The 12,749-nt window shown below is 41.2% G+C and overlaps 1 protein-coding gene across 6 annotated transcripts in view; it reads right to left on the minus strand.

Annotated features, from left to right (window-relative positions):
* robo1 (roundabout, axon guidance receptor, homolog 1) overlaps nt 1-12,749 on the minus strand; it is a 299,362-nt gene that overhangs the window by 130,345 nt on the left and 156,268 nt on the right. For 4 of the 6 annotated variants that reach the window (XM_079353574.1, XM_079353569.1, XM_079353565.1 and 1 more), the window contains exon 3: nt 10,884-10,973. The exons of the other annotated variants lie outside the window; for them this stretch is intronic. In XM_079353574.1, coding sequence (XP_079209700.1) covers nt 10,884-10,973 — 90 coding nt within the window. The remainder of the gene's footprint in view (nt 1-10,883; nt 10,974-12,749) is intronic. 6 annotated transcript variants of the gene reach the window in all.

Consider the following 12,749-nt stretch of genomic DNA (forward strand, 5'->3'; position numbering starts at 1 on the left):
CTGAATATGTTTGCAAGTAAACACAAACTTGTCAAAGTAGCCGGAGTCACCTTGCCTGGAATGTGGCAGTCGCAGGTACAGGTATTTCTGAGCTCCCTTCACAGGCATGCTAGCTGGATGCTTAGCATACTTCACTTGCCTCACATTCACTCCAGCCTTTTATCATCCACGTCCTGCCCTTGAGGAGTCAGCCTTTTATTTTTATATTTGTTGTGCTGCTTTTCTTTTTACAAGACTGCAGTCTTTGTGCGTTAGTATTGGGTACTGGCTTTCTCCAAGGTGTTTTGAAGAAACAAACACTAAAAACATCCGATAAAGGATCATGGTTGGTGGGGCTCTTTTTGAGTATTCCAAAAGCAATCAGGGAATAGCTGCAGGGTGTTTTATTTATTATCAGTTTTAGAGTAACATGACCAGCTAGAGAATCAGAAACGCAGTCGAGGATGAGTTTTTGAACCTGCGGGAGTGCAACGCTCTCTGAAATAAAAGGGGCTCATGCCTGTTTTATGCTCATAAACAGACTTAATCATCATCATTTGAAGTCTTACAATGCAACTTGCAACTTCAATCTTCAGACCCAATCAAATGCTCCCATGGACACGCCTCCTTCAATACTTAGCTCACCCCTCCCTTCCTGCCTCCAAACTTCACGTGCCCCTCCCGTCGTGTTTAACCAACAAGTATCTCTGAGACAGAGAGTGACAGATAAGCTCTGACAAACATCTGAAAACAGGATTCTGCAATCAATTTCAAGTGTCCATACGCGTCTCGAAGTGGATTCGATTGAGATCTGCTTGTTTTATAGACCGAGGTAACTCTTTCCTTTCGTTTGCCCATTTGTTTCCCGAATGGGCAGTGCTGGCTTGCTTCCCCCATGTGGTGACAGGGCTCAATGCTGGAGATGGAGGGTCCATGCGAAAAAAAGAAAAAAAACCCTTAAGAAGTATGTTTGAGCCTCTGAGTGACACTTAAACAAACTGAAGGATGTGTCCATGTTAACACGAAGCTGAAAACAAGAAACCCAGAGAGTTTGACCAAAAAAAAAACAAAAAACAATGATCCACAGTATATATATTCACATCCTAAATATAGATTTTTGCGATACACATTTTGAAATAGTACTCATTAATCTTTTAAAACCTCAGTGGAGCACAAAAAAAAGCAAACAATCCAGACTTCGTATCAAGCCTTTTTGCCATATGGAAATGCATTTTTTAACTTGAGCCAGGGTTTCCTCATTCTCTTGCAACACATGGAAATCTCTTGCTCTTTAAAACTTCCTGTAAGAAGTAACTGTTGCATGATGGGCCTGTGTGGTCGCTGGAACCTGCAGGATAGGATATATATCATGTGAAATGAACACTGCCCTGTCATGCAGTGGGCGTACAAACAGGAGACCTCTCCCTGCTCTGTCAGGGCCCTCCTGAGGAGGAGATGATTTTCAGGTGGGATGACAGATTGCTAACATGGGAACAAGAAAAGACTGAGAGGAAGGGATAAGGAGATGGGAAGCGATGTGAGGGCGGAGAGAAGAAATGACCTAGTGTCCTGTAGAGGTTGGACCGTATTGGTGTTTCTGTGTCTACTAAAAAAGGCACCACATATGCTCGGATGGTTGTTAAGTTACTGTTGAAACATTATGCCAAAGCTCACTGCTGAGACTCAATATACAATCTTCCATATTTTCCTGAATGACTTTCAAGTTGTGATTACCACTGCATATCAGAAACACCTTTCCATTTCATAAAAAAAATATAATGCTTGCTTTAAGCTAAACGATGTAAAAAAAAAAGTGTAAAAGAAAAAAAACATGGTTGTAAATCCAGGCTACAGTCAAAATAAACTATTCTGCACATCATAGAGAAAGTCAATAGCTACAGAGACTTTTGTGGCAGGTGATGCAAAACACAAAAATCACACAACGTGAACATGCAGTTTCAAATTAAGACACAAATCTTTTGCCTTTCACTTTGACAATAAAGTCAATTAGTGTTTAGTTAGATATTTATGGGATGCATCAAAATGATCGATACCTCTATTCAACAAACGAGCAGTTTAAAAGTGATTTTCTTCTCCCTTGTATTTTGACTTTTAAAGGCTTTTCTATTTCAAATATCTGCTTCATGATAGAGTGCAGCCTCTATATGAGTAAATGTTATCAATCCAATATTAACAATGCCTTTTTTACCGCCACATCTGGAGTTCATGTAGTCACTCTGCTTCTGGCATGAACACAGCTAAATGATCATGCAGTCAAACTCATGCTAGAACTATAATTCTAATATTTTGTCAGTCTGATCCCTTCTGAATGCAAATCATCAATGTCTGGAAATATGTCCTCAAAGTCAATTTGAATTTGATTCAAAGCTTGTTAGTCGCTCAAAAAGCAACCATAGTTAGACTTTGGCACATCAGCACAGACTGAAAGTGAAGCACTGAGTGCAGTTTTGTCATATTTCTGGATCATTTATAGCAGAGATTTCAGTGATTGTCCAGCAGTTTCCCTCTGCCCCTGTGAACAATATCTGGCCCTCTCGTCTGATATAAGAGCTCACAAATGTAAAAATCTGGGCTTCTTCCCAGTATAAATACAGTTTACCCACTCAGATTAACCTGAGAGGAGCCAAAACGTCCTTTAAAAAGCAGACAAGGCTTTAAATGTCTCCTGTCACTATTGTATTGAGCGATTGCCAGAGAGCAGAAAAATGGACAAAAAAAGAAAGAAATAAAATAGTGTAACAAAACATAGATAGAAGAGTGAAGCAGTCTTTTTCTCACTGCACCCTCCCTGTTCAGTTTGCAGACAGGGTTCCAAAGAAGAAAAGGGCAGAGAACCAAACAAATCTGTTTCTGTTCAAGGAATGCCCCCATGCATGACGTTACTGCAAGAAATGTGAGGCAGAAAGAACGAGGGGGAGCTTCACAGGATGCCGCGGCGAAGTTTCGGAGCACAAAGCAGGATGAGGCGATAAACAGGCTGTTGCTTTTCTGCTTGCCTGCACACACTGAATCCCCTCTTTTCTTCCCCGTGTCTTTTAATGGGCCTCACATTAGCATCTGTTTAGCGTCAGCCTCGACATGGCCTGTGGAGGCTGATTAAAATAACCCGGCTATCACATAACCTCCTGGCAGCGACTTCAAAATACAGTCACATGTTGGAATCTTTGCTGCAGCAGACGTTCAGGAAATTAGCGTGAATGTTTGCCACTTCTGTAGTCTGAGAAATGTTTATTAGTTGCTTATGCTCAATGTGGAAAGATGTGAAGTTTATTATGTTAGCAACACGTATGCAGCCTAACAATCTGCACAACAGTATCCAATGTTCTCCTGTTTTCCTTTCTTTTTTCACGACTCCACCAGCATTACATGAAAAAGAACACAATAGATGATTTTTCAGTGTCTCTGGCTGTTCTTGAATTGCCCCTCTTTCTGTCTATGCAGCTTGTTTGGGGACCTGCACCTCTCTGCTCCTCTCATATAAAATGCATAAGAGCCGAAACAAGCAGCATTGAGTCTGATGCTTAATTGGCTTAATTGGTTTAGAGGCAGGAGCGCTTTAATGACTGACAGTGGGCCTCAGAGTAACTGAGCCAAGAGATCCTTCTGTTCTTATCCCTGCAGTACAGCCAATCGCATGCCAGCAAGATTCAAGACAAGATCCTGACAGAGAACAGAGCTCAGTCACAGCAACAATGTGAGCATTGTTTAAGCTGAAACATAAACGCCAATTTCCTAGCATAATCTTGTTCATTTTGTCGTAAATGCATTACAAATGAGAGCTTTAGCTGTTAACCTTTTTGAAAAGAGTTCACTAAAGTGTTTCTATTCAAACATCTTCTCAGGATAAAGATGTGACAGTGACGGATGAAACAGCTCAGTTAGTGTTCACTTAAAGAAACTGACTGACATTCAGAACAATGTCACCAGAGTTAAACTACACCACTGACTCTTTGTCATTGCAAACAACTAAAAATGTTCAGCTCCTGGAATCCAGACAAAAAAAAAAATATCAGGGGGAAAAGCCCCAAAGTGGTACGAGTCTAAAACCAGGTCTAAATCAGCCTGAAATTGCAAGGTGTAATCCTGGCATTGGAAATTGAACCCAATAGTGGCACTTCTTGCGAGAAAAAAAGTTTATCCTAAGGGGGAAACATGTTTGTTCCAAAGTTCTTAAAAGTGCTTAATAGTTGTTGAAACACTTAAAACCCCAAAGAGCCACTTGAGGAAAAGTCAGAATATCAAGAACGTCTGCTGGTGTCATCACCAGGGGACCATTAATATCTGTACAAAATGTCAACAATCCAAACAACAGTTGTTGAGAGATGAAGTATCAACCAAATCCTGCAATGTCAAACTAACAGAGGGACAGTGCCATGCCTACAACCTCACTGCTTTGGCTGAATAATCTTTAATACTTTTGGTAGAGTTAGTGGATTACATAAATATTTCTTTTTTGAGAAATGTGTTTTTTTTTTTTTTACAATTGTTCTTTAATATTATTCAAAAAGAAATCAATCAAAGAGGAAAAACACAAACACTTTCTACATTCTAGACAAAGTGCGACTCTAAAACCAAACTGTCAAGCAGCCGAGAATTGATAGGACAGTAATATTTGTCTTTCTCAAAGTTATTTCTCCCACAAACTTTCCAGAGTATCATTCTGCAGTAGTTTGTGGTTTTAATGGGAACTTCTGAGAGCCAACATCGGTGAATGATCTCTCTCTGAAGACCGTGAGCAGAGAGAAATGCAAAGACAGTGCTCAGACTAAAAGAATTCCCTCCCGCCCCTCGAATAAAAAGCCTATTCTTTTTCTCTCTCTCGCTCGCTCTCTCTCTGGTGCGATCAGCTGCCAAAACAAACTGGCGCTGTGATGAATGTAATAAATATGATCGATGGGATATCTGGCTCTGCTGACCTCACACCACGCGCCGGAGTCCAGGGAGCAGGTGCTGCTCAGATTTACAGCAAAGCCCCCAACCCCCCCACCCACACACCCACCCACCCCATTATTCTACTCTCTGCAATCCCAGACCCTGAGCCATGCTGAGACACAGTCACACCACTGAGTCTCACACTGAGGCTCAGAGAAACAGGCCTAATATTGGCTCTGGCTAAACTTCATGTGCAAGATGACTATGACTATGGATGAATCATATCAGCGCTAATAAAACCCAGCAACAGTTTTACAAACCATCAAGCCGTCAGTCAGCACAGTTATTAGCGTAATTTGTGCTGGGAGGAGAAGCTGTGCTGTCAGAGTCAAACACTCTTTATGCGTTTGCTCGTAAAGATTGCTAATAGATCTAAAGGCTAAAGGGCTCTGAAAATGAAAAAATAAATAAACGTATTTACAGTGTTTTGGAAGTGTAACTAGTAACTGCAATATATTATTAGTGAATTTTAAACAACTTAATAACTATTAACAGCATTTCGGACTTTGATGGTCATAATATACTCTTAACATTCATTCTCTGCTGTACTGTAGTTTTCCAGATGTGCCACTACAGTGTCATACAGCAAACTTATATCACATTAATATGATACAATGGATAACAAAATAACATAAAACAGAATAGATTCAAACAGAATAGATCTGAAAAAAATAAAAAAACAACACAATTACATTTAGTTGTGATAATTGCACTCTGCGTTCCTCATCATCAATCATCAAGTTAAATCCTTTAACAGCAGATGGGTATTTCTTAGCTGGTGTTGTCTGAGTATGAATGCACAATAAAAGTGTCAAAGTGTCAAAGCCCTCCACTTCAAGAATATACATCCCAAAAAGATCTGGCAGACTGTCCGTGTTACTTGATGCAACTAGCTGTATTCAGACTGCCTTCTCAAAGCTCAACATGTAAAACCCTGGGACGTGTGGCAGATACAATTTTATTGTTTTATTTTATTTTGACTATTTTTAGCACTTCTGAACTGTACAGCAAGGTGCTTCGAACTCATGACAGTCTATTTCTGAATGCATTAGTACCAATATTTATATTTGAAATATCTCCTCAGCAACACACCGTAATGCCTGAAGCTCTTATCTGTTCCTGTTTTTATGTTGCTGTTTTTTTCTGATTTGCACTGTGATGTATAGAGAGTTGAAAAAGAGAGGTTCAAGATTACACTGCAAAGAAAATTGGCATGTAAAGTCAATGTTATAGCAGTTATTTGAACAACTTAGTCCTCTAAAGTCAGAGGAGCGAAATGATTCACTCCTCTCCCCTTTGAGATGCTGAAGAATGTGACCCATTTACATCATAAGACAACACTTATTATCCTTTCACTGAGAGACTAAACCTTTTTGACGGGGCAGCAGAAGCTGATTATTAGCACTCAACCAAACCCTACCCAATCTTCTGCCCAATTATCATGAGGACACAAGAAGCGAGATTCTGGATATTCCTAATTTTATTATCTTCTTGCAGTCTTTGTGCTTAGGTGCTCCCCCCACCCCTCGTCTCTCTCTCTCTCTCTCTATCACACGCACACACACAAACAAACACACTCCAGTGGCTCTTCACCACATTACTCCACTTTCCATCAAGTCTTGGAACTGAGAATGGCTAATAGATCCATTTCCTGGGATAGCACTCAGCTCAGCTTTTCAGACAAGGGGAAAGAAATTAGATTGAATGGGGAATAGAAAAAAAAACTTAACTGTGTGTAGGACATTAGTGCATGGTTATAACTAATTATATCTCATGTGAATCGCTCCTCCAGGCATAGCTAGGGATCTTTCTCTTTTGTTGCACTGTTAGCAAATGAGTGCTGCTGCTGTACTGGGAGTAATACGAGAGTGCAGCTAACCTAGCGTGTAGCTCTCTCTTTGTTTCCTGTACCATGATTACAATAGCACTAACACTGATGAACATAAGTGAGTGTCATGGCTATGTGCCACACTGATGCTGTGCTGACTCTTGGGTAATATATGAAGGGGGGGTGACACTGTCAAGGAAATTGGTTTTCAGGCTGGGAACTCTCAAGGCCGCAGCAGCAGCCCAGTAATGAAAGCAGAGGACGAATAGAGAGTAGAACTCTCCATCTCTCTCATGGTAAAGCTGTCAGCTCCATGTTTCCACACACAGAGCACTCAACCTCAACAGTAGTAAGAGGAAAACCGGACCCTTATGAGCTTTTACAATGTGGGGATAATATTAAAGCAAGAAAGGCATGATTTAATGTCCAATATGTTCTCCAATAGGTTCATTTTCATATAGTTTTAAGTGTAAAGTCTTCTTAAAACAGTTTGTGTTACCTGAACTAAATGCATCTACCTTGGCAGTTTGAGTATCCATGTACAAGAAGGAGGTATTTTATATGCAGTGATTACATTGGTACAGCTCTTCAAATGATTTGTCCTGCAAAATAATGAAAGTGTTGTGAATGTGTGCAGTGACATGTCGTAGCATGTCCTGCTGATTGTACTAGCTATAAAACAAGCCCGGCTGTTTAATGTGAGCAGGAGTTGGCAGAGTGTTAGGTGATGTCTTATTGTCAGTGAGTCAATGTGCAAAGCTCTCCAAGCATTACATGTATGCTGATCTGAAGATAATAACATGGGGCAGATGATGAGCTTTGAAAACCAACATCATACAACCTTTGCAACCTTCCATACTACCTAATAAAATATTGTCCTTTGGGTCTTCTATATACAGAAAATGAAGACTGGATGAAATCACAAACAAAATGCGATGAAAACTAGTTCATACTATTTTTTAAACACTAAACTATCCCACTGTTTTCACTTAAGAAGAGGTCAGCCAAATTTAGAGAAACAGCTCTGGTTTGTAGTTACAGCTTTTCTTTGTCTTGGCTTGTTCTCCAGCAGTCCAGCACTTGGCTATCGGGTTATGCTAACTTTGGCACAACAATTCAAGCAGCATAGCTTTGTTGGATTGCTTATCAGGTGATCAGCAAATCAGTTCCTCATCAAGTACAAAGAGGTGTACATAGGTTGACACTTGGAAAGAATTGCGTCTATAAATGTAGAAATACTGATGAAAGGAAAATCTGAAGTGGTCTCTGGATTTTTAAAGAGACCACTTAAGAAATGACCAAATGTTGATTTCTGAATTCCTCATGGTATTCAACCTTTTAGAGAAACATAAAGAAAAAATGGCATCAGGGAAAACTTATTTTTGCAGTGGTCTCTTCATTTTTTTTTCCGAGACTGTGCATTAGGGTTATGGTTAATGTGTTCCTCTGTGAACATGTGTCAGCTGACAGAACCGAGTTACATTCTCTGTCACAGTTTCTTTTACTCATAATATATTCTCCTGTCTGTTTGATTTAACAGGAAATCATCCCATGAGAGAAGTGCAGATCAGTCAAGTATCTAGATTATACAGGCACACTATCCTCATCTTCATCATCTGATATGCAAATTTCACTTGTTCACAATAGAAATGTGCTTTAACAGCCCTCATTGTATTGTGTCGATTTCAGTTGATAATTTCAATTCCCATCTTCCTAATCTTTCCGATTGTTACAAAACATTGACCTCCTCAAAGCTTCAGCTCTCCAACAGACTTGACTTTGTTTTCCCACGACCTTCTGTACATCAGCCAATACAGTGAGCACTTTTTTTTTTTTTAAACGTTCAGGGTTAAATGCTATGAGAGAAGAATAGAATTCAATATTGCAGTAGTCTGGACCCCTCTATTCTACAATGTGACAACCTTCAATTTCCTCCCTATTTTTATTTCCATAACCTGAAAAATACAGCCGCTCTCTGAGGTCGCCTTCCTTTGTGATCTATCAGCAGAGAGGCAGGATATGAGTTCTGATGTGCCGTCTGAAGTCACGCTCTCTCTTTCATGTCCAGGCAGAAGAACCAAAAAGCCCTCTCCTCATTGTGTGTTTGTGCGTGTGTGTATGTGTTTGAATGGGTGTTGTGAATTGCTGTGTGCGTGCGTGTTGTGTGTTGTGAATTGTTGTGTGCATGTGTGTGTGTGTGTGTGTGTGTGTGTGTGTGTGTGTGTGTGTGTGTGTGTGTGTGTGTGTGTGTGTGTGTGTGTGTGTGTGTGTGTTTGTGTGTGTGTGTGTGGGCCTCGGACGACAAAGAGCAAGAGTTTTAATAGAGGTTTTTTTTCTAGATCCTCTGCCTTCAGACAGGTCAGTCCTATTTATAATAAATGTGAAGTACTGTGCAAAACTCTTTAATATCGGAAAACAATTCAGAGCTGGCTGAGAGTGCATGTCTGGAGGACCTATAACACTTACAACGTGCTGGGAACCTCAGGTCAGCATGTGGTTTGTTACAAAATTCACAGGACGCTAAATGAATCATTGTCTAACAATGTGCCAGCTTTTTTTTGGCCTTTTGAGAAGTAAAAAAAAAAGGGTTTAGATTACAGCTTTAGACGCACTGATAGACAGCAGGTCATAACACCATTCTGTCTCAATGTGGTGTGTAGGAATGCGATCAGATAAGAAGTGAAACTTCCTCTGAAATCAATGAACCTCTTTCTTCAAGAAGTTCACTTAGATCACATGACAATTAAACCCAAGCTGGCACCTAAAGGATCCTTCACTGTAACACTTAAAGGTGCACTCCTCTTTCACCTGAGCTAAAAGTGGCAGCTGTCAAGATTATCTTCATCCAGCGAGTCACACACCCTGAAAATGGAGTCTTTGGCAGACGCCCACTTTGCCCTATCAGCGGCAGACTGGAGTATTAGGACACATTAGTCTCATTTCCAATCCACTGACTGGGCCAGATCAATTTCTTTCATTTCCATGCACAGATGGGATTAAATGGCCAGATTAAAGATGAACTCTGGCACTGTCCAGCCAATGTATTTACCATCCTTAAAATGAACTCAGACTCAGTGAGGCAGAAGTGACGTGATTTCTCTCTTTATGCCATGCAAGCTTATCTTCCACAAAATGAGATCCCCGTATGCTAACTCAAAGTTTACATGGAGAGATTTCTACACTAATGGCTGTTTGCAGTTAGCATTTGTTGGCACATATAAACACAGATAAATAGCACAGTGTGATGCCAATTATAACTGCATGGTATTGTTGGTTAATTCTCAAATTTCAAACAAACAAAATCCAGAGCTGTCAGGTAATAAAACACAGCAATGAACCTCACAACAGCTTTGGCAGTTAATTTGAGCTTTTGTTCCTGAAGAAGCTGTGTGAGGTCCGGTTATTTACACCTTGGGAGGTAGGTGTCCTGTAGGGATGACCCACTGAGAACATTTTTTCTCCCTCGCTTACAGCCCAAATAATCCAAACCAAATCACATGTCATCACAATTTCTCCCCCAGAATCCTGTGTATGTGCTCATGAGGGCAGACTTCCCACATGTGAGGACCCCCCACTTACAGCTCTTCCTGACAGAGGTCTGCAGCTTGAGGAGATATTGACTGCTTGCACTTATTTACTTGCAGTATTCCAGTGCACTTCCTTTTCAACCCTCAACACTGATACTATTCTTATTCAGTTTGAAGAATTGAAAGCACAAAACAGATTTGTGCTTCAGAATGTAATTTATAAATCCTGATGTGTAAAACCAACTCTTAAGCCCCAATTGGGGTGACTTTTCGCCGTAACTTGATCTTGGTTTGCCAACAGGTTAAAAAAGACTCATTAGATACTCCTCAATGTTGTGTTAAAGTTTGATGATTAAGTTGAAAATTCAACACTTTCCCCAATGACACTGAGTTCAATCAGTTCCACTAATTCACATTACTTAGTTATGTCATATAAGTTAAATTAAGGGTGGCACAGATTTCTTTTTTCTTGTGTTGCAGGTACTGATTGACATATTTTGAAGCTTAGGACAAAATACCAAATATGTATATCTGGTCTCAGGTTGTGTATGTATGAAGAGACAGCCTAAGAATCATGGGAAATGAGGCAGCAGTACCTGTGTAGCCCAGAGAGTTGTCATCCTCGTGTTCGGTGGTAGGAGCTGGTGTTGCCCCTTCGCTGGCTCCGTCCTGTGCGACTCCAGTCTCTGTCAACAATAATACCACAGGGACTGAGAACCTGGACGCATTCTGTCCACTTTCCCTCCCACCCACGGTCCCCACCTGCAGCCCTCTGCCTCCTTGACACACGCATAGAACAAACACACAAAGAAGTGCTGAACTCCATCCTTTCAGAGTGTGTCCCTGAGTGCAGAATCCAAACTCCCACATTGCAACAACAATCCCAAGAGCTGCTTATAATCCAAGTGAGACAAAATTAGGATCTCATAAATGTGTCAACCATTTGTTGGGTAAAAATCCATCAGTATGATGTTCCTAGCTGTTCTCCCAGCAGGCGGTTGTTCTGGTGTCCTGCGTTGGGTCTGAGGGTTTTTGTGTGTGGGTGTAAAACAGAGTTATCTCTCCGTATCAATAGCCATAACTGGCTGGACCCTTTAGGGAGCACATGGGCCGGACAGAGGAGGGAGGGGCCGGGGACACTGTGCATGATTGACACCATCACTCTGCATGCACACACACACGGTCCTGATGCAAATATAGTGATGCTCCATTAATTGCTAATCAGGTCCTTTTGATTTTGACCCGTCTTTTTGTGCATGTCGTCTGTTGGAGTGACAGGTTGAGAGTGTGCGACAGGAGGTGTGAGGGCGTGACAGAATGGGGTGGTGCGGGGGGGAGGTTGGGAAAAAAAGGAGGCCAAGAGGGTCTGGTTGTGCATGGCTTATGGGGGGAGAAGGGAGGCCAACTGTGCCCTCATGATGGCTCTGTGTGGAATAAATCAGACCCAGCCGTGCTTGTTCTCTTTGTGGCCCTCTGACAGGGGGTTAATTTGCGGCGGGGCAGTAAGAGGAATCTTAATCAAAGAGCGTCCCACCCCTTTAAGCTAACTGAGCGGCTGTCTGTCGGAAGTATCTGTTTCCTCAAATGGGATCTGGCATCACTTCTGATAAATAGCAGACGGGCAGACGGAATCGCTCATTGGTGGGTACTTTAGATCACTGGAGTGTGAAGACGAGGGCGAACACTCATTTGGTCCACCCCTCCCATTCTTAAAAGACTGACTGAATTTTCAACCCGAAAACAGATTTAGACACAGAAATGACAGTGAAAACATTGTGATCATTTCCCCCCAGCTACTGTTGTATATTGTTGCAATTTGTGTGACAGTTGAAGGGCCTCACGCTTGGCACGACCTATCATCATGCACTTTTGTTTATCCAAACAGCAGCTTCAGACTGACAACTCAGAGGAGCGGGGAGACTGAGTCACACACAAATAACCACTGAGGTTACTCTTTCATGCACATGGAGCGAGATGATACACATAACACACAGGATGAAAACATGCTTGACATGAAGAAACGAACATCAAGCAGAAAAGTACCGTCTGACACTTACATGACTGACACCAAGAGGACGAGGCTGTGTTGTTTTGTGTTTTTAATCTGTTCAACCAGAGAAATTAAACACAAAGACAGCTTCTGCTTCAGACACGGAAAGTATTGTGGCACTGACAATTACAGGCTGGAACAAGTTAAAGAAGAAGAAAAAAAACAAAACAAAAGAATCTGTCCGAGAATGACGAGGCTTCTGTGTTTGGTCTTGCTAAAAGTAAACATCGTCCAATCAAGGGCTATGCAAAAGGCAGATCAGATACACAAGACATGCAATGTCTTCTAGTATTTGATAAGCAGTTGGACTTCTAGGCTTGGAATAAAAGTGCCCTTATAAAGCCCACAAAGAGGGAATGAAGGTTCCTTCTTGGCTTTAAAAAAGAGAATTACTTGACATCACAAGTCCTGT

The sequence above is a fragment of the Symphodus melops genome (assembly GCF_947650265.1).
Source record: "Symphodus melops genome assembly, chromosome: 10".
NCBI lineage: Eukaryota > Metazoa > Chordata > Actinopteri > Labriformes > Labridae > Symphodus > Symphodus melops.